Source organism: Aquarana catesbeiana, linkage group LG01 (assembly GCF_042186555.1).
Source record: "Aquarana catesbeiana isolate 2022-GZ linkage group LG01, ASM4218655v1, whole genome shotgun sequence".
Lineage (NCBI taxonomy): Eukaryota > Metazoa > Chordata > Amphibia > Anura > Ranidae > Aquarana > Aquarana catesbeiana.
The window spans coordinates 242973468-242999660 of NC_133324.1; the positions used below are offsets into that span (position 1 = coordinate 242973468).

Below are 26193 nucleotides of genomic sequence, written 5' to 3' on the forward strand. Positions count from 1 at the left end.
TATTAAAGTAGTTGTGATGCCTAAACGTTTTTTACCTTAATCCATTCCTTGCATTAAGGTAAACAATGTTTAGGTGTCAGCATCCCCCCCCCCCCCCTTTTTTACTTACCTGAGCCCTCATTTGATCCAGTGCTGTGCATGTCTGCAGCTCTTCTCTCCCCTCAGTTCTGTGTCTCACTGGCTTTGCTGGGGCATCGAGAGCCAATTGTCAATCAAAACCAGTGACGAGGGAGCGGGGGGGGGCAAGTTCTGCTGTCTGTGTCCATGGATGCAGCAGCTAAGTTTGGGAGCGAGCATGCACAAGTGCCCCCTATGGGAAGCAGCTTCCTTTGGGGGCACTGGACAGAGGGGAGGGGCCAGGAGCGCCAGTGGGGGGCCTGAAAAAGGAGGTTTGTGGCTGCTCTGCAATTCCATTGCTTAGAACAGGTAAGAATAGATATGTTTGTTTAAAAAAAAAAAAAATTACATTTACAATCACTTTAATGGCAAACTGGGTTACAAAAATCAGTGTTAGGCCTTGTAAGTTTTTGTTTGTCTACCCTGAAAATTGTTCAGATTATGTAGCTGGCCTTGATGCCTAGAACCATTGAACCTTGTCATGAAATAACATACAGCAAATCTATTTAGTCTTTATCTTTACTGCCTTCCCATCAGAGAAGGAATTGTGACTGGTGTTGTACATAATCACTCTGGATTTATGCCAAGGATGTTTCAGGCCAAGGGAAATGGGCAGCAATATGTTATGACAAGTGATAACACCTGTGACTTTTCTTTTTCCAGTTACAGAAGCACCGAGATGAAGACCTCTCAAGCTTGGTCAAAGTGAGTAAAAGCTCTGTAATGCTCCTTGAGAACAAACTGGTTGGGCCAGAATGTGAGACGATGTGCTGATATTTGCTGGAGCTGCGCCAGGAATGTATTTCAACATTACCTGCAACAACAGTCCTCCTGTTCAAGATTCACACCACGCCGTCTGTGCAGTCTTGCTAAATAACTGCCCGTTATTTGCTTTAGTGTCTCTTTAACAAATGTATTTGCAGTTTGTACAGTACCCCCATGTAATTTATACATACCATAGGACTGGGGTAATTAGATGATCTGGTTATTGATTGTAGACAATCGCTGAGACAGGCAAGGATTTCTGTTGAAATCTGAACATGCAACTATTACATGCTTGGCATAGACAGGCATTTGATGGCCATTTATTATAACTGACAACATCTGCAGGTGTAAAATTATAGCAATTCATATTGTGGAGAGATGATCTTCTTGAAGGGGCTTCTAATAAGAATAGATTTTACCTTCAACACATTTTTGGGTAAATGCCATTCCGGGGGCCCAAGAAAAACAAAAGGTTATCAAAGCCATACAAAGACAAAAAAAAATGGAAATTACAACCTTTTTTTTTTTTTTTTTAAACTGATTCAAGCTTTGTAAGTAACTGATTTTTTTTTTCTTTCTCTGTCAGCTTCTTGCAGTCCTTGTCTGGCAGAACTCAGACCTTGCATGTGTAAATTCCTCCATCCCCCGCCTTGCATGTGCCTAAGTTCCCCATATGTTCCTGCTGTTTGCTGTCTGTGATATATCTCTCTTGACTGAACCACAAATTTTCCACTTGCATAAACTAGGCCAGGGATATGCAATTAGTGGACCTCCAGCTGTTGCAGAACTACAATTCCCATGAGGCATAGCAAGACTGACAGCCACAAGCACGACACCCAGAGGCAGAGGCATGATGGGACTTGTAGTTTTGCAACAGCTACAGGTCCGCTAATTGCATATCCCGGAACTAGGCTATACAGTTAGGCTCCATCCACTTCTATATGAAAAACACACGTTGCTCTTGAGTAAGGGGTGTTAGTGGCACCCCACACGTGGAAAGCAAACTGACATTTTGCTGTTAATGTGCAAACAGGAATGTGTTAAAATGCTGCATAATCTACTTTGTTGCACATAGGTCAGCCCATTGAAATCAATGGGCTTGGCTATGCGTATCGTGGGAAAAAATGCAAGGAAAAAAATGCATTTCTCACTGATCCATAATTCAACTCATTATCACCTCAAGGCCCAATGCACGCCTCCTCAACTCCTGGGTACCAATGGCTGGCTTGCGACGAGGACTTTGTTCCCCAGTTCGTCCACCTCTCTGCTGCCTCAATGGAGGGCACTCCAGTTGGTTGTCCCATGTCTTGCAATCTTTGCCAAAACATACACTGTTTCCCAGAGAATTGCATGCATTTGAAGAGCTATGTCTGGGAAGGGACCCGATTCGAGGATCTCTTTCTACCTCTTACAAACACCTCCTGGAACTTCATGCTTGTTCTGACCCTAAATGGGAAACGGAACTAGGGATGACATTCTCTGGCCCACAAAAGAAGCGTATACTTTTTTTTTTTTTTTCTTCACATAAATCATCCTTGTGTAGCAGATACCAGGAAACCACACACAAGTTAATGACACGTTGGTATAGAACCCCATCAGTCCTTGCCAAGTTGTTTCCTCAACAGAGCGATCAATGCTGGCGATGTGGCTCATTCAAAGGCACTCTTACACATTTTCTGGGAGTGTCCTAAGCTCTGCACTTTCTGGCAAACTGTGATATGACTTATCCACAAATTTACCAACATTTCCCTACATGATAATCCAGCCGCAATACTGCTTAATCTCGCACCACTATCCAAGAAGAGGTACCACAAAACTCTGCTTAAGCATCTGCTCAACGCAGCACGAGCTTGAATCCCGGGTATGTGGAAAAAACAACCTGCCCCGACAGTTACACAATGGCTCGCGAGGGTGAATGATATCGAGCAACTGGAAGACCTTACCTCGACCCTCCGTGACAAAACCGAAGAGCATAAGACCAGATGGTTCTATTGGAGTCTTTCTCTTCTCTGAGGAATACTTGCAATACGTCTGATCCAAACAATGTTAGGGCCTGCGCACTTTACCAAGTCATGGCCCGGACCTACTTTTCCTGGCTCCCCCAGTGGTGACCTTCTCCTACCCCTTCAAACCCGCCCCCCCCCCTCTTTTTTTTTTTTTTTTTTCCCCCCCACTTTGCCCCTCTTTTGTTTTTTCCTATTCTCTCTCAATGCTATACTAACAGAAAAACTTTTGGACATGCTCAGATTAAAACACGTATAGCCTTATCTGACTTTTGTATATCTAGATAACCTGGGATTTCTGAGATCTAGGTTCCTATTTTGCAGCATATCCTAAACTACCGGAGACCTTACTGTTTACTTTCAACTGTAAATCTACCTTGCAAAGGTTTCAAAACAACTGTCTCATTTTATACAGTTATGTATTCTTTTAATTGATGCAAATCCTCTAAATCATGGGTCTTAAACTGGCAGCCCTCCAGCTGTTGTGAAACTACAAGTCCCATGAGGCATTTGAAGGCTGACCATTACAAGCATGACTCCCACAGGCAGAGGCATGATGGGACTTGTAGTTTCGCAACAACTGGAGGGCTGCCAGTTTGAGCCCCCTGTTCTAAATAGAAAATTAAAAGAAAAAGCATGCATTTAAAAAAAAAAGCTTGGTGTGAAAGGGGCTTAAAGTGGCAACCTATCCCAAACAAGTCCAATACCTAGTTTGGCTCCCAAACCATAGGAAACGCTGATATAGGCTTCTATTGCTGGCTGCCTCCTAAAAATATCACTGTCTCTAGTCTCCGCCAACACTGTATACCCTCTAGCATGCTTATCCTAGGTCAGGGACAGTGTGAACTCCTAACTTACATACTTGTTCTATCAGTAACAGACAGTATTGAAGGCTGTGTATCAGTATGACAGCCGGACAGCTAATACTTTCTGATACTTTCTGGCGAAGGCAGCTTTTCTAGGCTTGTGTAGATGGCATTTGGAGCGATATTTCTGGTGTGTTCAGATTGCATTTGAGATCAGTTTAAGAAACTTTTTAGGCTGGCCAATGATGAAACCATCCACACAATCATGGTCAAGAGGGGAATCCTCTCCCCTGAGACATTAGTGTTCATTTACTGGAGAGTGTAGCTCTGCATAGAAACCAATGAGATTCCAGGTTTTTTGTCAAAGCTTAAAGTAGTAAACCTTTTATTTTCTTAAAATAACAAACATGTCATACTTGCCTGCTTTTGCACAGAGCAGCCCCAATCCGGTCCCCTGCTGGCACTCCAGGCCCCCCCGAGCCCCGCTGCTGTGATTGACAGACAGTGGGACTTGGCCCTGCCCCCCGCATCACAGAATTTGATTGAAGGCAGTGGGAGCCACTGCACTCGTGCACATCGCTGGATCAGATCGGGCACAGGTAAGAAAAAGCGGGGGGCAGGGGGAAGCTGCAGCAGAAAAGGTTCATGTTAATGCATAGAAGGCTTTAGAACCACATTTAATTGAACAAGCTGAAGTTAGAAGCTGATTGGCTACCATGCACAGCTACACCAGATTTTGAACGCCTCCTGTTTTAGGAAATCAGGTCCATTGTATTCGGACAGTGGGGTACTCTCAGCTGTCAGAATACATTGATCAGCTGCTGCAACCAGTAATCAAGAAAATTGTCTACAAACGCATGCGGCAGAGGGCGATCATTAAATTGGCTTTCGTCAAGCGGGAGCGGCCAGACTTGGAATGAAGTTCAGTCAGTCCCTGCTGAACCAGATGAATTTTGATCCATCTCTGTCTAGCTTTACTTCCATCACAGCCACCTCTGAACGACTTGTGACTTTCATTTAACCTTTTGACTTGCGTGGAAGAAAAGCTCTTGTACATGAGCTCTAATTCACTTTCATGGGCTTCCCAGCAATAAAGCAAAAGAAGCCAAAAAAGCTTGCTCAATGTACACTACAGCTTGAATCTCTGTGTGGTGGGCAAAATATTTTCTAGGTGATGGTTGCTTTTGTTTTGTTTTTTTCTGACTTTTACTCAAATTAAAAAGCTCCTATTTAGACAACCTTTGTACAACATTGGGTGATATTATTATTCAATATAGAATGCTTGTTTAATTTATATTTTATAGCAGATAATTTCATCATAACAGGTTTCTAAATGTTTGCAGGATGATGAGATTGATGCTGCGGTGCCAATGGAGGAGGAGCCTCTCCTGGACATGGAGATGCTTATGGCGGAGTTCAGTGACACTTTATTTTCTACTATTTATTCACATCAGCACAACCCAAAAGAGATTGGTAAGTACTATCCATAGGTTTTATTGAACATTCATTCTGGAAGACATGCACACAGGTACTCTGCAAAGTCTCAAACTTTTTTGGTTGGTTAATGTTTTCCAAGATGAACCGTGTCTGATGATAGATATACTCAGTTACCATGACTTCAGGATTGTATGGGTTTTAAGTGATACTAAAGTCCCTTTTTTTTTTTTCTTTAACAAACCATGTTATACTTGCCTGCTATGTGCATTTGGTTTTGCACAGAGAAGCCCAGATCTTCCTCTTCTCGGGTCCTTCGCTGGCTCTCTTGGCCTCCTGGGGGGCACCCATGCCGAGCCGCAGCTCCCTGTGTCCATTCAGACACGGAGCCACAGTTCAGTCCAACCCCCTCTCTCTCCTGATTGGCTCCCACTACTGTCAAAGTCAGTTAGGGGGCTGAGAGGGGGCTGCTGCACACTGAAGGTTTTTTTTTTTTTTATCTTAATGCATAGAATGCATTAAGATCAACGTTCTGCCTTTTAGAATCACTTTAAAGTGTTCTCTGTGGGCTGTACAGTGTAGCTGCCTGGTGTCTTATCTGTTATAAAGACATAGTATTGCATATCTAGTGCTACTGAATAAAGCCCAACTGGTCTGCTGTTTGTTAGGCCTCATGCACACTGGATGTTTTTACAGCGGCTCCTAGGGGCATCTGGCGGGGGGGGGAGGGGGGGGTTTCCTGCCATTAAACTCCCCTGCAAGTTTGTGCCTATGCACACACAGGCTTTTAGAGGCAGGAAAAAACACTGGCCGTGCATCCAGGAACAGCAGTTTGGGTGGAAAACGCTTGATGCTACTAAAAGCTGCTACACGCACCTAAAAGCGCATACATGCTAGGTGTGTTTACTGCTTGAGCATAAATTTGTTTCAATGGCCAGCATAAAATCATTATGGCCAATGAAATGAATTAATGCCCAAGAGCTTGACACCTGTAAAAGTCTAGGTTCACATCTATGCAGCTGTGCTTGATGCGTTTTTCAGGCATGTTTTGCAGTGCAATTTTTGTATTTTTAAACATGTTTTTATGTGATTTTGAATGCAGTTTTCATGCAAGCCTAGTGCAGTTACCCTGTTGCCAGGGGCGGGCTCTCTGGACGATGTCATTGGATGGCCACGCCCAATGCCTATATAAGAGGTGTCGGACAGTGGGGGCATCATAACTAAGAAAGACGGCTTCAGGACAAGACCGGCCCTTTTTTTTTTTCCCAGCGGGTAACCGGTGGCGAGGAAGAAGACCGCACAAGGAGATGACGGCTCCAGGCTTATTTAACAAAGGACTTGTCAAAAAACAGCTCTTGTAGTTTAACTTGTCACTTTTTGGGGGGGGGGGGGGGGGCTGGGATCTGGCGTTAATGGCATCTTCCAGATTCCGATAAGACCCTGCCAGCAGACCCTGGTGACCACCGGCCAGGGTTGTTGGGAAGAGGCCCCTGTCCTCATCAACATGGGGGAGCAAGGTTCTTTGGGGTGGGGGGCACAGAGATGAGCACCCCCCTCCATGTTGAGGGCATGCGGCCTGGTATGGCTCACTTGTACCCTCCCTTTCCTGACCTACCGGGTAGCATGCTCAGATAAGGGTCTGGTATGGATTGGGGGGGGGGGGGGGGGGCGGGGCGGACCCTTACGCGGTTTTATTTCTTTTTTCAATTTGGCATGGGGGGTTGGGGCAGAGTGTGTGTGTGTGTGTGTGTGTGTGTGTGTTTTGTTTTTTTTTGTTTTTCCCCATCTTTTTCTTCTTTCTTCTTCCTGGCAGTTCTTCTGATTGGAAATTTTTTGGCAGTTATATAATAAGTGGTGTTCAAACACTAGAATACAGATGCAATGTTAGCTTGTTTATAACACAAGGGTGTTGTGATTGTTTGTGACCTTTGAAGAACATGGTCTGTCATTGCTGACGACTGAAAATAGGCTGGCTCTTCTGATATAATTTGTTTAATATTTTCGGACTCGCTGGTGTGGAGCAAGTATGCAGGTTAGGAAACCTTTCTTTTTTTTTTCCTTTTTATTGTTCCGAAACATTGACTCCAAAGTATTGAAACAAAACCGTCAACGTAACCAAATAAAATGAAGAAGCTATTGCGTTGACTAGAACCCAAACGTCTCTTACCCGAGGTTCACACTGACAGCGGGATTGAATTCAGCTGAACTTGCACGCTTTCATACCCGCATGTCAGTCTGACTTTAGGGGCGATTTCAGAGACATCTGTGCGGTTTCCTGCACAGATGTCTATACAAATCGCACCACAAAGTTGCCAAAAGTAGTACAGAAACTAATTTTGGGAATCTGTGCGGTGACGCAAGTTGGTGTCGCACCGATTCAGACAGTGCCATTGCTGGTAAGAGCCGCCGATTTATCATGCCAAATCGCATCAATTGGAACATTAGCTTAATGTGGTTGTATAGCCAGTGAAGGGACTATCAGGTGAAACAGATTAAACAAATCCTCCTACATAATTTGTACCCATCTATCTGCAGTCTTCTCTAAATCCATTTAAAGTCCAGAATTTGTGTGATCATTCAGAAAAAAGAGGCGTAGAACTGAAGTCACAACTCTGTAGAGCTCAGTGAGGGGGAGCTCTGAGAGCTGATTAGAGCGAAGGGACATTCCCCCTTACACGGCACACAGGAACAGAGTTGAGGCTGTCAGCTGGAGATTTCTCCCCTGTCACGTTTTTTTCCTCTTGGTGTCAGAAAAACTTGCCAGAATTCATGCTGATAGCGAGGAACGGGGCAGCATACAGAAATGACACTTGGTGCTCCTAATTGAGACAAGTACACACTCCAAAACCTTTTGTTCATATTTCATGTCTGAGGTTTTCAACCACTTTACCAGGGCACATAAGAGGGCCAGGAGAGTGGTAGGGAACGCCAGGTGAAGTGGATGCTGCTCCTTTCAGATTAGGTCTAGAGCTCCTAATGCACGTATATAAAACAAACACAAGAGGGTGCCTCAATGTAGGTGTAGCGATTTTTAATAAAAAGAATAAAAGGCAATAAAAATGCACTCACTAGTTAAAAGTTAATCCAGGCTTGTCATAAACCAATATAGACCTCTATAGGATCACCTTGAGGCTGCAGAGCTCTGCAAGCAAGTGGCTGGCTGGATCATAGGCAACAGCGGCTTCAAGGAGTAGCAAGACAACATCTCTCTCAGCTGGGTGATGGTGACAGGAAGTGGAGGGGGTGTGGTTACATGTTTCAGGACAAGCAGGACCGCCCCTTTATCAAACCATAGAAAAGTATAACCAACCTACTAACATTTGCAGAAGAAAGCAGGAATAACCGTTTCTACCAGCATGAGTAGTGGATGTTTTCAAGGATCAATATGTAGTGCATATACATAAAACTCATTTGTCCTGATGAAAGGTTAAACTGCTTGCCCACTTTGAAAGTGAATACATGTGGGGTCTGTAACCTAGTTTCTGAAACCATTTTCCTAATCGAATCTGACTGTTTGCATGGAAGAGGAGTTTTATAAGAACAAAAACAAATTTTACTTGTGTTTTTCTTTCTTTAACCACAGAACATTCGGGGAATGCAGATATGATTCAACCAGAGCTTTTTCCACTTCAACCCAACTTGGATTTGATGGACACTTTTGAGTCTTTCCAAGGTAAGTGAGTCTGTGGATTATGATTGATATTTATCTGTGGGGGAGTCTGAGTACTTAATAGACATGTGACCACATCCTAAGATGGTGGAATACAGTAACTTGTAATTTGCCCATTTTATAAAATGCAGACCTTGGTATAGAACTGGTGGTACTTCAGTAATCAGCAGGCAGAACTGACAGGTCATGTGACTGATTCCTCCTGCTATTCCTTTTTATTGCAGTCCTCCAGCTTTCATGTGCCAGCCAGCAAAGTGCAATTTTGTAAAGCACATCAGTTTGCTTTATGAATGTGTGGGGCTGCGATATGACCTACTGTTGTAAAGTTCTCCCCTTCAGGCCCAGCTTTACTTCTTCAGAACCCCCCCAGCAAGTCTTACACTTGTGCTCATTCCTCTTGAGATCTTCTACTTCTCCTGTGCATGCTCACAGCATTCTCATTTCATTCCGAAAGGAAGAACAACCAAATCTGTTACCAGGTGGACAGTCCTCCAAGAGGAGGCTATGTACTACTAAGCAGCCTGCTCAGGAATGTATAACCCTTTCAAGGGGTGATGAAGTTAGGGTATGGACATGTTTTTTTCCCAATTTAAAAAAAAAAAAAAAAAAAACTTTATTTGAATGAAAATCATTTTACAATGTAGTTACTTATGTGAAACAATAAACATTACATTTTAACAGGCATTTTGTGTGAGATTCTTCCTACATACAAACATGTTAAGGTACAAGGTTATGATGGTGTATACATCCAGTATATAAGAGACTTCATGTCATTCTACTACCAATATATTTTTAATTGAGATTTACCTGTTTTAGACCTTCATTAGAACAGTCATCTTCTACTTTTATCTAAGTAGGCCTGTCTGCGATGCATTAGGGTGGTTTAAGCACGTTTCACCATCCTCTAACCATCTATCCCACACCTTTGAGTACTTATGTGCACATTTTCTATGGGCATATACTAACTTTTTAAATGGCAGTGCATCATTAACATCCCTCTTCCATTGGCGTATGGAGGGAGGCTGAGCCTGCATCCATACCTTAGCTATGCCTTTACGCGCCATAAACAGAGTTTCTTTTAGAAATGTAGCTTGGTATTTGTCAATTTCTACATCTGGCAGAAGTCCCAAAAGACATAGTTTGGGGTCCAATACCACCAGGGATCCCATATTGTCATGTAAGAATCGGACAATCTGTTTCCAATATGTCTGTATATTTGGGCAGCTCCATATGAGATGTAAGAACGTACCTGGTGCTGCGTGACACAAATGGCATGACGGGTCATATGTATGGAGAAACTTTGCCTTTTTTTTTTAGGGGAGTCAAGTATGCTTTTGTGTATAATGTATATTTGTGTCAGTCTGTCTGATAGCTTAGGGGATGTCAATATGGTCCCTTCCATTATTTCATCCCAGTCTTCTTCCCCTATGGGGCCTATGTCTTTTTCCCGTTCCATTTTTGCCTTCTGTGCAGTAGCATTTGATCTACTGTTTCTAATCTGCAGGTACAGAGTTGAAATGAGTTTAGATGGTTCCTCCCCCAGTATTACATCCAGGACTGGGGGAGAATCCGACACCACCTCCATATTTGGTATTTGTGTTTTTAGTGCATGGCGAAGTTGCAAGTACTTAAAAGCCATCTGGTTAGGGAGGGTATATTCTTCCTTAAGCACCTGAAACTGCTTGAGTCTGGCGTCAGATAACACCTGATGAATGTATATTATACCATATGTAGCCCATGCTGCTGAGTCTGACAGGTATTCTAACTCCGGGAGGTGTTTGTTAAACCATAGTGGGGTGTGGGTATGAATTTTTCCAATGTTTTGCTTTTTCAACGTGATTTCCCATATTCTTTGATGATGGAGCAACATTCCCATATTATACCTTGGGAGTTTTTTAGTAATTTGTTTCCCTCTAAAGATAGCTTGTATCGGGGTAAATGCTGGATGTCCCGGTTTGTTGCATACTAGGGATCTATAACGTTGCATTTCCTCTTTATTAAAGTGGTATATATGGGAGAGTTGAGCTGCTAAGTAATAATCTTGTAGATCAGGAAAGGACACTCCTCCCCTATCTGTGGGGTTCTTTAAAACATGCCAAGCCAATTTGTGTCTGCCATTACCCCATACAAATGAGTTTAATATGGCTTCCATTTGTTTAAAGACTTTTAAAGGAATATATAGAGGGGCATGCCAAACCATATATAGTATTTTGGGTAGCAAAATCATTTTTATTATATTTATACATCCCATCATCCCTAGTGGCAGCCTGGACAATGTCTGGGTTTTGGACTTTATTAGGTCAAATAGGGGTGTAACATTTAAGTGTGTGTAGTCTGTCAAAGTCCTGGTGACCTCTACCCCTAGGTACTTAATTTTAGATACTCTGGGTAATGGAAGAGTTGGGATTGTTTTGGGGGGGGAAGATGTCCAGTGGGAGAATTTGAGATTTGTCCCAGTTAATACGCAATCCCGAGTAGCTACCCATTTTTTCAATAATTTCGAGTGCAGCCTGCAGTGAAGGTCCTTGGTCTGCCAGATACAGAATTGTGTCATCAGCATATAGACCTATTTTATCTACTGTATGACCTTTTCTCAGTCCCTTTTATATTAGAGTCTGCTCTAATGGCAATTACCAGTGGCTCCGCCGCCAGGGTATGGACATTTTTAAAAAGATTTAAAGTGTTACTAAACCCAAGACGCTGCATTCACCAGATCTGGTCTCCCACAGTACACAGAACATGGAAATGCAATTATTTTAGTAAATATAAATAGCTTAATACATTTTCTCATCAGCGGTACATAACAGTCTTGTAACTTCTATCAATGTCCAGCTGAGCACTGGTTAAAGCTTGTAGAAGGAGTTTAAATTCTCTAACTGTCCGATGAGGCTGCATGACCTCTGACCCTCTGTCTGGACAGTGCTGATTGGCCCTGTGCTGATCACCCTCCTAAAAAAAAAAAAAAAAAAACTCCACATGCTCAGTTTGGTATTGCTGGAGTGCCTCCAAGGCTCTGTTATCAGCAGATGGTTTGGGAACAGTAAAAGGAGGGAAGGATCAAAGAAGACAGAATCAAACTGCCTTTTTAGGATTAACCCCTTAGATTCCACAGTGAGTATAACAAACATGCTTTACTGCATATACAGACTGATTCTACTGTTGTGTGTTTAGTAACACTTTAACTCCAGTAAAGAGTTATCCTTTAGAACTATATACCTAAACTTTGAAACTATATACATTTTTCTCTATTTTTGTGGATGTGCACTTCCCTGTGTACCTGGCTAAAGCATTGCAAATATAGACAGACTTATTGTATAGGGATTTGTTACCTAGGGTATCCACAACCTTTGGCATTCTGGGAACCAAATGAAGAGGGGTATGGTGCTAAATTGTTAAAAAAAGGCCCACTCGCACAACTCCCATCTGTTGGTGCATTAAACGCAGTTTAACTCTTATTGCTTTAGGGCAGCCCATTCAATTAAATAGGGGGCACAGCAGACTAAAAAAAAAAATCATGCATGCAGAATTTTTTGGCATTGCAAAGCGCATTAGATGCAGTTTAGCGTGCATGGCTCATCGCCCCAACATTTATTACAATGGGTTGGGATAACGCACGCATTACTGCAGCACAATGGTTTGAGCATGTCCTAACAAAAAAAACATCCCATTGTTGATCTGAAGTTGGTCAAAGAAATTGAACTGATGTAGTAGATGACACGTGAGAAACCTTGTCAGTAAATTTTACATTTATCTATGTTTAGATTGCAAAAATGGCAAACCTCTCACTAATTGTAGCTAGCTTATGTATTTGTGATTGCCATCTTTCTCTAAATTGGCTGTTCTATTCCTACTTAATGGACTGATGATTTCAAAAGTATGATGCAATCCGTTGGTCTAGAATTGTGAAAACAGTGTAAATATTTGCCAGCACCTCATGGATCTTCAAGTTAAAGCAGATCTTCACTGCATCTGAGCACCACAAACCAAAAACACAATTTAATTCCTTTTTGATATTCAAAGCAAATTCCCCCATCCATCCATGTCTCTATGCTTTATTTTATTGAGAAATCACTTTGAAAAACTTCCCCTAGCATTTCACGCTGTGGCCATCTTGAGTAAGGGTAACTGATTCACATAGCATTTCATTCCTGGAATCCATCTGCCCTTAGCTCAAGCATGCATGCAAGAGAGTGTGCTTAGCTGAGAAAACCTCCTCCCATCCCCTCCCCTCCTGAACACTCCTGGGATGTATGACATCATTTGACTAGGCCTGGAAATCAGGAAGTAATAAAAGTTTAAACAAGCAAATATAATATACTTTCCTTACTATTTACTAAAGCTAGCAGCATGAGGATTGAAAATAAACAATGTTGATTGGGAGAGTGAAGCTGCACTTTAAGTCACAATATTTTTTTTTTTTTTTATAAGTATGATCACATTACAAAGAAAAGTTCAACATTTTGGGGTCAAGCAAGACCCCTTTGTCAGGCACATTTGTTTGTGATGTGATCATATTTCAATAAAATACCATTTGAAGTTGACTATCCGTGGTGTGCTGGCAAATATCCACACTGTGCCATGCATGATCCAGTCTCCCAACGGGTGGTTGCTGCATCACCCAGTATCCTAAAGCCTCTTCCAGGAACGTGTATGAAGGGAATAGGTATGGGTATCTAAAAGGTTAGGAATCCCATGTTGCATAGAAATGGAATCATAAGTATTGAACAGTCCTGCCTAACTTTTTATGTATGTACACATTTCTGCAGTCTGGCCTAAGGTCAGTCTAGTATATGGTGAACTGAGCAAAATCTAGTTCTGCCCCTAGACAGCATAAACCAGAGTCTATTCTGTCACAAAAGTGGGAAAACCTCCCAAATGGTGTTTCTCCCCTGAAGGAATTAACCATTTTTATTGAGCTTGACAGTTAACCAGGGGCTGCACATAAGTGAACAGGTATTTTTTTATGAAAATGATTTCTGGATATTTTCTCATGTTTCTACATGCAACATATAGCAGAGCTAAAATATTCGAATGCTGTACCTCCAAAGATCTAGTTGTGCTGCCAGTTTGTATCTTGGAAGCATATAACCTGCTCTGTTTAGAGAAAAACGCTACTAAATAAAAGCTCAATACATTTAATATTCCAAAATTTTAAAAAATATAACTTAAAAGCTACTGTTTGACAGTCTAAACAAATTCCAAATCCGGTTACTATGTGATGCACTAGCCTCATAAAATAAACCTTTTTTTATTTTCCCTGGTTAAACCCTCCTATTTGTCACTCGCCTACTCCCATTCACGGACCCCAACGCCCCTCACACTGCAGTTCCCAGTGTCCAGATAAGGCAGGACTAGGTGAGGCCAGGTGTACACTAACAAGCTATAGGCGTGTAAATTGACCATGCTGATGGCCACAGCCTTCATTTTTTATTTTATTTTTTTCACCTCATTATAGTGCAAGCAGGTACACTCTGCCACAGCATCACAAGGAGCTAAATTAGATAGACTCCACTGGCAGGATCAACAGGTATTTGTGGGACTTCGCAGAGGAACGAAGAGAAAACTAAGTGCAGATGAACTTCTAATTGTTTTACTTTAACCACATAACGACCAGCCGCAATCCTTTGTGGACGAGTGACCGCTGTAGACAAAGCGACATACTGGTACGTCGCTGTCTACTTTTGGGTTTAGGATGCACCCAAGAAAGCCCAACCCCCCCAGCAAGCTCCACCACCAAGCTGCCGCTATGATTGTACAAAGTGGGAGCCTGTCAGCAAGTCTTGACCAATGATTCACGGCTGGGACATGCTGATCAGCTCTGTACAATGCTGCCCAGAGCTCTGTGTTGACATTCAACACAGAGCTTGGTAAGGAGAATGATCTCTGTATTTCTCATCCCTGCAAAGAAGGGATAAGAAACTTGGCGATCCGTTAGTAAAAGCAGCACACTGTATACACATTACACATTAGTCACATATTTAACCCCTTGATTGCCCTAGATGTTAACCCCTTCCCAGCCAGTGTCATTGGTACCATGACCGTGTATAATATGACCTCTGTATTAATGTCACTGGTGATGTCTGTGGCAGTCCCAGCCCCCCACCCCACCCCCCACCCCCAGTGTCAGATTTGCACTCCCATTATAAACCATTGATCTCCGCCATTAGTATGTTTTTTTTTTTTTTTAAAGAAATAATCCAGTGTATATATACCATCATTTTGTAGATGCTTTAACTTTCATACAAACAATATAAGCTTATTGGTATTTTTTTTTTGTATGAAAGACATGTAGCAGAATACATTTTGGCCAAACATTTTTTTTTCCTTATTGGATCGGTTTTATTGCCGAAAGAAGTAAAAAAAAAAAAAACTTTCAAAATGTTTTTTTTTTTTTTTTTCATTTTTATATCAGGGAAAAAATAAACCCAGTGGTGATCAAATACCACCAAAGGAAAGCTCTATTTGTGTTAAAAAAATAAAAATAAAATATATATATATATATATATATATATATATATATATTGTTTGGGTACAGCGTTGCATGACTGCACAATTGCTAGTTAAAGTAGTGGAGTGCTAAATGTCAAAAAATGGCCTGGTCAGGAAGGGGGTAAAAACTTCTGGAGCTGAAGTGGTTAAATTGCTTTTGCATTAGAACTGAATGTCTTAAAATGGCTATAAATAAATATAATTTTTTTTTTTCTTTCATTTTAGATCTTTTCTCTGGCAACCGTCTGCCATCTTCTTTGTTTAGTTTTGCCTCTTCTGTACCTACCGTCCCACTGCCTGACCCCGCTTTGCATTCCTGTAACCAGACAATGGCGGTAAGGATAAGCAAGTTAAAAGAAGTAAGGAATAACTTCAGTTGTAGGCTTTTTATTTATTTTTTTTCTTTTGACTCAGCTGCTATAAATACTATAGCTGCTGGCTTTAAATAATAAAAAAAAAAACCTCAGGAACTTACCAGTGCATGGAGTCCAGCACTGTCGTTCCGCAGCCAGTTCCACTTACTGCTGTCGGTTCCCATCACTGCCATCTTGGATACAGGAGCTGGCTGTGACTTCCTGATGAACAGCCTGTTCCCTGCTGAACTCGGCCACTCTCTGAATAGTCCTGCAGCCTCCTGGAACATGTGATATGTCATGGGAAGGGGTAGGGCAAGGGTGTCATCCTTGCCTAGGCAATAATTGCAGAAGTGGGTGTAGGCACCAATAAAATCTGTTTACTGAGTGACTATGGTGGGACCATAATAAACTAATCCTAAAATTCTATCTAGACTGCATGGTGACCTTATCATTTTGCTGTTTTCCAGTCTCCTGGCTCGCCATCATCTAGCAACCTTGCACCTGTGAATCTTGATGAGGAGTTGATCCCATCCTCAAGTCCTCCTTCCATGCTCCCACGAGTCCCTGAAGTGAGGAGGGAACGGGCATCCAGTCTGGGCAATATTTCTACTGTTCATGGACCAGTCAAGTTTAACTCAGACACTTCTATAAACAACCAGCATGGTTTTGTCCCAGTGTGCCCCTCTCCAGTTACGATTTTCCAGACGCCGCCTAGTCAACAAACGTTGCCTCTGAATCATCGCCTGGCACCCCAGCCCTCTTTTGTTAGCCCGGACACTGATAAGTTTCACATGTGTAACGCCTCAGTTATTACGCACACGGCCTCTGCCACACTTGCCCATAGTCCTTCTGCAACTACCTTCAGTCAGAGCCAGAACCTTATTCTCACAACGCAGCAACATGTGCCTTGCAACATTTCAGTGCAAACTGCTGGGGTAATGCAACAGACTGCCCCTCAAACCCATGGGTACTTTACAATTTCAAGCTCGGGGGCTAAGCAGAAAAAGCAGCCTCCAAAAATTGTGCCTGCTCCTCAACAAGAGACTGTATCTTTGCTTTTTACTCCTGGTAAGTATTGGGTTTCTGAGATGGCAGCCCTTAAAGGATTCCTGTCAATCTGTTTAATTAAAAAATGTATGTTTTTATAATGTAAAGTTTGAAAGCTAAAATGAATGTTGTGCTACATGAAAATCCAGGCTGAGAGTATACTGCCTACTAATCTGCCTTCTTACAGGATATGCACCACCATTCTGTCCTTTGTTTGAAGGGACAAAGATGGTTTTATTCCATGTTTCTTTTTTGAAATTCTAAGGAGCGCCTTTTAAAAGCAGCAGTATGGGCAAAACATGGTTAAAACAATCGCCGCACATTAATTCATTGCAGTGTTTTTATAATTGTGGTCTGTGCTTTGCTGGCTTTGCGAACTCTGAAGATAGTGGAGTGCATTAAAACAAAATGAACTTTGAGGGAAAAAAGCAGGAAAGAGCGTTTGGTGTCACATGGCCGGTATTGAGCCTGTATGAGTCCCCCCATAGCAAGTGGCTTGTTATGGGGGCACTTGGAATGGAACAGGAGCCAGGAGTTCCGATGGGGCCATTCTGTGCAATTCTATTGTACAGAGAAATCAACAATAACATGTTTACCTTTTGGCATTTCTCTAATACATGAATACATGTAATATTCATTTTTTTTTTTTTTTCGCTAGAAAATTACTCTAGAACCCTCAAACATTATATACATTTTTTTTTTTTCTTTTTTCTTTTTTTTTTCTTTTTTAGCAAAGACCCAAGAAAATAAAATTACAGTTTTAATTTATGTCCCACGGTATTTCCGCAGCAATTTTTCAAACACAATTTTGTAAAAAAAAAGCACTTTAATTTCAATGGATCATAGAGATGGTGCCTGCAAAAGCAATCCAGCCAATAGGCTGGCTTTTACAAGAGGGGAAATTCCTGGCTCAGAGATTCCTGGGAAGATGCCTGTAGCTGTAGTGGTTATAGATGGATATATATTATAGTTTTAAGAATGTTCATTCAATTTTATAATCCTTAGTGGAGTCAAATCGACATTCGCTACCGCAGTGACAAAAATGCAAAGAAGCAGGACTGAACGTTTTTTTGTTTTTTTTCTTGAACAGATTTTTAACCGTGAATGTGTTTTTTTGTTTGGGAAAATCTATTCACTCCAAAATTGATCAAGTCATCGAATGTACAGTACTGAGCATTTTCATGCAAATGTATGCCAATCCATTAGGCCCCTTTCACACTGGGGCGGTGGGTGTGTCGGTGGTAAAGCGCCACTATTTTTAGCGGCGATTTACCGTCCATTTTGCGGCGCTATTCGGCTGCTAGCAGGACGCTTTTACCCCCCCACTAGCAGCCGAGAAAGGGTTAAAACCACCGCAAAGCGCTGCTGCAGCAGTGCTATGCCGGCGGTATAGTCACACTGCCCCATTGATTTCAGTGAGAAGAAGCGTTGTATACACAGCTCCAAAGATGCTGCTAGCAGGACTTTTTTCCCGTCCTGCCAGCGCACCGCTCCAGTGTGAAAGCCCCCAGGGCTTTCACATTGGAGAGACAGCAGCAGCTCTTTCAGGGCGCTTTGCAGGCGCTATTTTTAGCGTTCTAGTGCCTGCAAAAAGCGCCCCAGTGTGAAAGGGGTCTTAGTGTACAGCCAGCTTAAGGGCCTTGAATGCAGTGCGGGAGAGCCTCTTTCCTGTGCGCTTCCCACACTGCATTCCAATCGCACTGCCCTTGCGATCTGCGGGGGTCAGTTCAAAGTTAACTACACCCCAAACACAGTGCATTTGCCCACACCGGCCCGCAAAGTACAAAAATGTACCATGTGATCCGGTTGCTGTGCGTTTCATAGAGTCCTGCCTGCACTACTTTTGGTGAGGTGCGATTTCAGGGTATTCAAAATGACGAATCCTGCCAAATCATGAAGCATGATTCAAATGCAGTTAGAGTGAATGGGCCCTTAAACTTGATAAAGACTTGCTTATTTTACACCTATCGTGTTGATTGTGTATACGTGTGATGAATGCTATTGGCTGTTCTGCTTGAACAGTGTATGCTTAGACATTAAATTCCTATGATGGAAATGCTTTTGTGAGACTAGCAAGTACATAGGCAGGTATTTCCATGGTCCCTTACACAATGTGGAAGTTTGGCTGAGGCCTTGGTAGCTGGAGCTTGACCTGGAATTACATTTATGTATGGTTAGCCTTAGTGATATTTTGCATTAACAATGGGGCACTCAGCCAAGGTGCAGTAATGTGCTGCTGTTTCTTTTTCCAAGAAGCTTTTGTTTGCTAATGAAATATTTGGTGATCCTGCCAGTAAATCTTCTTCCTGGTTAGGGTTTGCAATGTTATCCATATGCAGCTCTCGCTCTCCTCATTGTGCTTGCACTCCTGCGCCAAGCCCAATGCATGCCGTGCCTTTGCATGGTGCGTTTTTTCCGAACTCAGCTGGCCTTCTCACAGGTTTGAGCAATTGACTGAGAGCTGGTTCACACAGATGTAGTCAAGTGCGTTTTTAACATGCATAAAAAAACGCATGCTCAGTGTTTTCCAAGCATTCCAATGTCCATACTTCACAGCAGCTCAGTGCGTTCCAGTGTAGTCAGCAAAAGTTGAACATGCTGCATTTTTCTGTATGGAACACCTCTGAAACGCAGCAAAATGCACTGGAATGCATATGTCCTGAATTGAGATGTAGAATCGAAAAAGAACATGCACCAGAATGGCTCAAATGCGTTTTCTGTATGAATGTTTTTAATGCATTTGGAACACCACAATTGGAAATTGTGGTGTTAACAGGCCCTAATGGCCCGAACACACAATCTGAAAATCGGATGAAAAATACTGCTTTTGAAGCGATCGTATAATTTTAGATCGTGTGTACGGGCCATAACGAAGTCTCCTGCATTGACCCCTCATTGTTTGGTGAGTAGAGAGAATGCAAGGCAGGACTCCAACAGCTACTTGCCATGGAAAGAGAAAAGAAAGAGAGATAAAATCTGTGATGGATCTCTCTCTCATAATATATAATGATATTTTTATTTTGGCAACATTTTACAGTAGGCCAACATCCTGGCAAGACACATGATACACTTAGCACTGCCCCATCTCTGCAGCGTACAGGAGATGCATTGCAGCCATGTAACCACTAAACATTGAAAAATATATTTATTGCATTTTTAAGAGAATCCTTCCGTAGTGTATGCCCTAGCAAACAGAGAAAAGATGACGGCTTACTATATACTGTAAATGAGGAACCTGCATCTCTGCAGCTGTCATTTTGTAAGCTTGGCTGTTTAGAAATGTATGCAATCTTTTTCTGTGTGCGTGAGACGTTGTGTTTGTTTTTTTTTTTTGTTGTTTTTTTTTTTTGTTTTTGTTTTTTTTTTTTTTTTTTTTGTTTTTTCCTTTTTCATTATTTTTGCCATTTATGTATGTCTTGTATTGCTTGTAATTCAGATTTGGCTTGGTGGTGTTTAATCCTGAAGCTGCTCCTAAAGCTGTTAGGTGCTGTTAGCTGTTGCCCATGGCAAACGTTTAACATAGCCCTGCAGTCCAGCGTTGAAAATGAAACTTATTCTGATTTACACGTGGCAACAATGTTTTCATCTTGGCACACTTTCACACGCAAGACCCATGATCCTACGTATTGAGTGTAGACACCTAGTGGTAGTTTATGCTCATGAATTTGTGTAACAGTTAAAGCTCAACTCCATGCAAGTAGCTAATTACATGGATACTGTTCAACCTGCCAAAGGACTTGTAATTGAGCCAGTTTTGTGATCCAGCGAACCTTGCCAGGCAGCACAGCCATGTCCTTGACCTTTGCTTCTGCAGCAGCTCAGTTTAGTCAAGAACACAATTTATAATGGAGACTGATGAGGTTCTCCCTGTGTTTACACTGTGATCCAAGGCACTTGTGCGGGCTCACTCCTGAGCTGCCCTGTCTGCCTCTATTGACACTCAGCCACGGCCCCCGCTCCCTCATCTCAGAATTTGATTGACAGTAGCAGGGGCCAATGTTTGTAAAGTCCCCTTTCACACTGGGGCGGTGTGTGCGCTGGCGGTAAAGCGCTGCTATTTTTACCGTCAGCGTTGCGGTGCTATTCGGCCGCTAGTGGGGCGCTTTTACCCCCCGCTAGCGGCCAAGAGCATTAAAACCACCGTTAAGCGCTGCTGCAGCAGCGCTATGCTGGCGGTAAAACCATGCTGCTCCATTGATTTCAATGGTCAGGAGCGGTGTATGCACCGCTCCAAAGATGCTGCTAGCAGGACTTTTTTTAGCGTCCTGCCAGCGCACCGCTCCAGTGTGATAGCCCTCGGGGCTTTCACATTGGAGAGACAGCAGCAGCTCTTTCAGGGAGAATTGCAGGCGCTATTTTTTGCGTTTTATAGCGCCTGTAAAGCGTCCCAGTGTGAAAGGGATCTAAGTGTTTTTGTTTGTTTTTTTTCCTTCATGCATTCTCTGCATTAAGGTAAAACACACCCTCTGGCTCAGGAATGCACATGCAAGGGTGTCCCCTTAACAGCTGGCTTGCTGAGGCATTACTTGGAAGAAAGAGCAGACAGAGGATTGCAAAATAGGAAGTAAGTAACCACCAGTGCAATATTGGTGCACAGAGTAGGTATGTATAACATCATTTTTATTTTAAGCCAAAAACAAAATGAACGTTTCCTATTGTTTTAACTTGCACTGTTGTGTGAGAAACTGCTTATTCTTGTTCTCGGCTTAGAGTAATTATTGCCTTACAGTAATTAAAAGAGCTATAGTCTCCTTGAATTCAGCGCTGTGCCATCCCCTGAACTCCCAATCACCCGCTGACCTCTTTAAACAGCAGATTCCAGGTCTCGATCGCCGTCCGCTGTCTTCTAAAAATCCTGCCTGTCTGCCAATTTTCAATTCCTAGCCTAAAGTTCCACTTTGATTATATGGTATTTTCTTATTCTGTAATCTACACCAGAATAAATGGAATAATTTATGCACAGAATAGAAGGGTGGACTTTTGGCATATTGCCCTTTGTAACTTTCTGCTACATATTTGTCAGCCCCCACAAATGCTAGCGTTATTGTTTATTTGGAACCTGGGGTCCAAATAGGGGCTTCATTGGCCCTGTTAACAGTGGACCACTAACGCAGACATTTAATTTTTATTTTTGATGTCCAGAAGTTAAAGGAGTTATAAAGTCAGAAGGTTTGCATTCTATGCATTAAGATAAAAAGCCTTCTGTGAGCAGCAGCTGTCCCAGCACCCCCTAATACATACTGAGCCCCATCTCTGTCCAGCGATGTCCAGGAGTGTGTCTGCTGTCACTCTCCCTCTTGATTGGCTTAGACACAGCGGCGCCATGGGCTCCCACTACTGTCAGTCAGCCAATCAGGTGAGTGGGGAGGCGGGGCCGGATCACAACTGTGCCTGAATGGACACGGGTAGCTGTGACTTGGCTTGGGTGCCCCTCTTAGCAAGCTGCTTGCTATGGGGGCACTCGACAGGAGGGAGGGGCCAGGAGCACCGAAGAAGGACCCGAGAAGAGGAGGATCTTGGCTGCTCTGTGCAAATCCACTGCACAGTGCAGATAAGTATAACATTTTTGTTTTTTCTATTGAGAGAAATAAAAACGAGATTTTACAATCACTTTAATGCACAACCATCAAATGTCAAGAGGAACAAATGCTCCTAGGTGTATACAGCATGTCTGTCACATGCTAGTAAAACAAGGTGGCTCTTGCTAACCGTAATAATGTAAGCCATGTCTTATTGTTAGGACTGCCACATAGAAGTAAACCCCAATGTGTTCTTGATGATGGTTCCCTACTCTATTCCTGTCTTTACCTTGGGGCACTTTTGTAGTATCTTTGCCTATTGGGAGTGTTCTCCAAGGGGTTTTCTGCTTGATTCTTCACTAATCGTTTGGTGGTCACCTCCTCTAAAAGGGAAAAAAAAAAAAACAGGCAAAATCGCGTACCTGTAGGTTTTTGGCACTTCCGGGTTTCCAGCTTCCATCTCCCAGCTCCCACTGTGATTGGCCCCTAATGTCTGCCGGGACCCGCCAGTCGTTCTCGGCAGGCAGAACGGCGGTCCGCCTATGTAAACAAAGCAGATCGCCGTTCTGTGACAAGGGAAGACGGAGATCCTGTGTTTCTGCTAAGCAGGAACACAGATCTGTCTTCCCAAAGTACAAGCACCTCCCCCACACAGCAAGCACTCCCTAGGGACACGTTTAACCCTTTGATCGCCCCAGATGTTAACCCCTTCTGTGCCGGTGTCAGTACAGTGATAGTGCATATTTTTTAGCACGAATCACTGTATTTGTGTCACTGGTCCCTAAAAAGTGTATTTGTCCACAACAATGTCGCAGTCCCGCTATAAGTCGCTAATCGCCGCCATTACTAGTAAAAAAAAATAATTTAGAAGTAAAAATCCCATATTTTGTGGATGTTATAACTTTTGCGCAAACCAATCAATATACATTTATGAAGATTTTTTTGTTTTTTAGATTTTTTTTTTTTTTTTTTTATTTGGGTGTGTCTTGTAGCAGAAAGTAATTTTTTTTTTTTTTTTTTTTCCCAACATTTACTCCTTTTTTTTTTTTTTTTTTTCTTTTATAGTGCAAAAAATAAAAACCACGGAGCTGATCAAATACCACCGAAAGAAAGCTCTATTTGTAGGAAAAAAGGACATCAATTTTATTTGGGTACAGCGTCACATGACTGCGCAATTGTCAGTTAAAGTCACACAGTGCAGTATCGCAAAAATGGCCTGGTCATGAAGTGGGGTAAACCTTCCAGAGCTGAAGTTGTTAATAAGCCCTGTGTAGAGTAGTATATTATCCCAACCTTTTTTTAGAGGACTCTTCTTGTTTAGCAATCTGACACTAATTTGTAAAGAGTTATCTAGGTGGGGGGTGTATACAGAGTACAATATGACAGGTGGAAAAATTCAGTCTGTGACCGAGAGCACAGTCATGTCTGTACTTGCGTAGCCGGAAGCTACACATTTTATGTAGTAAAAAGGACAGTCTCTGTGATAGCTGTACTTGTAAGTAAAGATGCTGAAACTGGTGCTGATTGCATTAACCACTTGCCGACCGCCGCACGCCGGTGTACGTCCCTTTTTTGGGGATGGATATCGTTGTTATGGCAGCAGCTAGCTGCCATAACCCCGGTATCCACCTTTTCGGCCAGCAGTCAGCTACAAGATAAAAGTGGTCTCTGCGGTGGATTCGCTGCGAGATCCTTTTTTCAGTGGCGGGAGAGGGGCCCCCCCTCCCGCCACGATCCGGTGCCCTCCGCCACTTACCGGAGCTGTCGGCTCCATCTGTCCATGGAGTGAGGGGAAGATGGCGTCCACTCGTCTCCATGACACTGCAGGGCAGAAGCGACGTCAAAATGTCACTTCCACCCATACTTAAAGGCACATTTAAAAAAAATTTTTTTTTTTTTTTTTGCATTTTAGTGTAAATATGGGATCTGAAGTCTTTTTGACCCCAGATCTTGTATTTAAGAGGTCCTGCCATGCTTTTTCTATAACAAGGGATGTTTACATTCCTTGTAATAGGAATAAGTGACACAATTTTTTTTTCTTTTAAAACTGTGTAAAAATAAATACAATCATGTAAAATAAATATGAAGGAAAAAAAAATGTTTTTAAATGCCCTGTCCCGACGAGCTCGCGCACAGAAGTGAACGCATACATGAGTAGCGCCCGCTTATGAAAACGGTGGTCAAACCACACGTGAGGTATCGCCGCGATCGTTAGAGCGAGTGCAATAATTCTAGACCTCCTCTGTAACACAAAACATGCAACCTGTAGAATCTTTTAAACGTCGCCTATGGAGATTTTTTTTAGGGTAAAAGTTTGACACCATTCCACGAGCGGGCGCAGTTTTGAAGTGTGACATGTTGGGTATCAATTTACGTAACATTATCTTTCACAATATAAAAAAAAATTGGCTAACTTTACTTTTTTTATTTTTTGTATTAAAAAAAAAGAATTTTTTCCAAAAAAAGCATGCTTGTAAGACCGCTGTGCAAATACAGTGTGAAAAAAAGTATTGCAATGACCGCCATTTTATTCTCTAGGGTGTTAGAAAAAAACCAATATATAATGTTTGGGGATTCTAAGTAATTTTCTAGCAAAAAAACGGTTTTAAACATGTAAACACCTAAAATCCAAAACGAGGCTGGTCCTTAAGTGGTTAAAGAAGAGGGGGTGGTATGGTGCTGCGCCAACAATGCATGTATCTGATCCTTCCTAGTCTTCACTAGGGATGGGTGAACGGTTCGGCCCGAACTTTGGTTGTTTGGATGTTCGGTGAACACTGAACAATATGCGGTGTTTGTGGCAAATTCGAAAGCCGCGTAGCACCGTTAGTCTATGGGACACTAATGTGAAAAATCAAAAGTGCTCATTTTAAAGGCTTGTATGCAAGTTATTGTCATATAAAGTGTTTGGGGATCCGGGTGCTCATTTTAAAGGCTTATTATATGCAAGTTATTGTCATAAAAAAAGGGTTTGGGGATCCGGGTGCTGCCCCAGGGGACATTTATCAATGCAAAAAAGGTATTTTTTTTTTTTTGTTTGTTTTTTTTTTTTTATTGTTTCACTTTAAGCATTATTAAAATCACTGCTCCCGAAAAAACTGCAGTTTTTTAAAAACTTTTTTTTGCATTGATAAATGTCCCCTGGGGCACGACCCGGGTCCCCAAACCCTTTTTTTTATGACAATAACTTGCATATAATAAGCCTTTAAAATGAGCACTTTTGATTTTTCATGTTCGTGTCCCATAGACTTTAACGGTTTTTGTGCGTCCAAATTTTTTGCCTGTTCTGGTGCGAACCGGGGGGTGCTCAGCTCATCCCTGGTCTTCACCAGAATCGTTAGGGTTATCAACTTTTTGAATACAAATCGTGCTTTTAGAAGCTGGGTTTATCCTTTTTAGAGTCATGCAAAGCTTAAGGGCTCATGCACACGGGATGTTCTTACAGCTGCATTTGGGGGCGTCTGACGTCTTCTTTTAACTGCCTCTAAACACTCCACGTTGGCCTATGTGTCCATGCACACACAAACTTTCAGAGGCATAAGTTTTTAGAAGCAGTAGAAAAAAATGACAACCTGTACTTCCAGGAGCAGAGGCTGTTGAACTGTTAAAACTAAAAATGCTGCCAAACACTGTTACAAGCGTTTAGCTGCATTTGTCGTTTTTTAGATTGTAGGAAGTGTTTTTACTGAAAAAAACGCCCATAAACGCTATTCAAATACGCGGTTAACAGCTTGTTTTTAACACCGCATTCTCCAGGCAGCAGGGCTGGTGTTTTTTAAACGTCCTGTGTGTGAGGCCTAAAAAAGTCAATGTTTAAGTGACACCAACCTCACATTTTTGTTTGTTTTTTTACTTTTTTTACTTTCTAAAATATCAAGTATACTATAACTCTGATTTTTTTATTGATTTTAAAAAGTATTTTACCTTTTTTTTGCTTTCAGGCTTTTTTTTTTCTTCTGTGTTTGCTTCTTACCCTCCACTAAAGCA

At 42.2% G+C, this 26193-nt stretch overlaps 1 protein-coding gene across 2 annotated transcripts in view; it reads left to right on the forward strand.

The window, feature by feature from the left end:
• Positions 1-26193, forward strand: part of MLXIP (MLX interacting protein) — a 121596-nt gene that overhangs the window by 65799 nt on the left and 29604 nt on the right. For both annotated transcript variants that reach the window (XM_073626849.1, XM_073626858.1), the window contains 5 exons: positions 781-822; positions 5035-5164; positions 8709-8798; positions 15510-15619; positions 16108-16708. In XM_073626849.1, coding sequence (XP_073482950.1) covers positions 781-822; positions 5035-5164; positions 8709-8798; positions 15510-15619; positions 16108-16708 — 973 coding nt within the window. The remainder of the gene's footprint in view (positions 1-780; positions 823-5034; positions 5165-8708; positions 8799-15509; positions 15620-16107; positions 16709-26193) is intronic.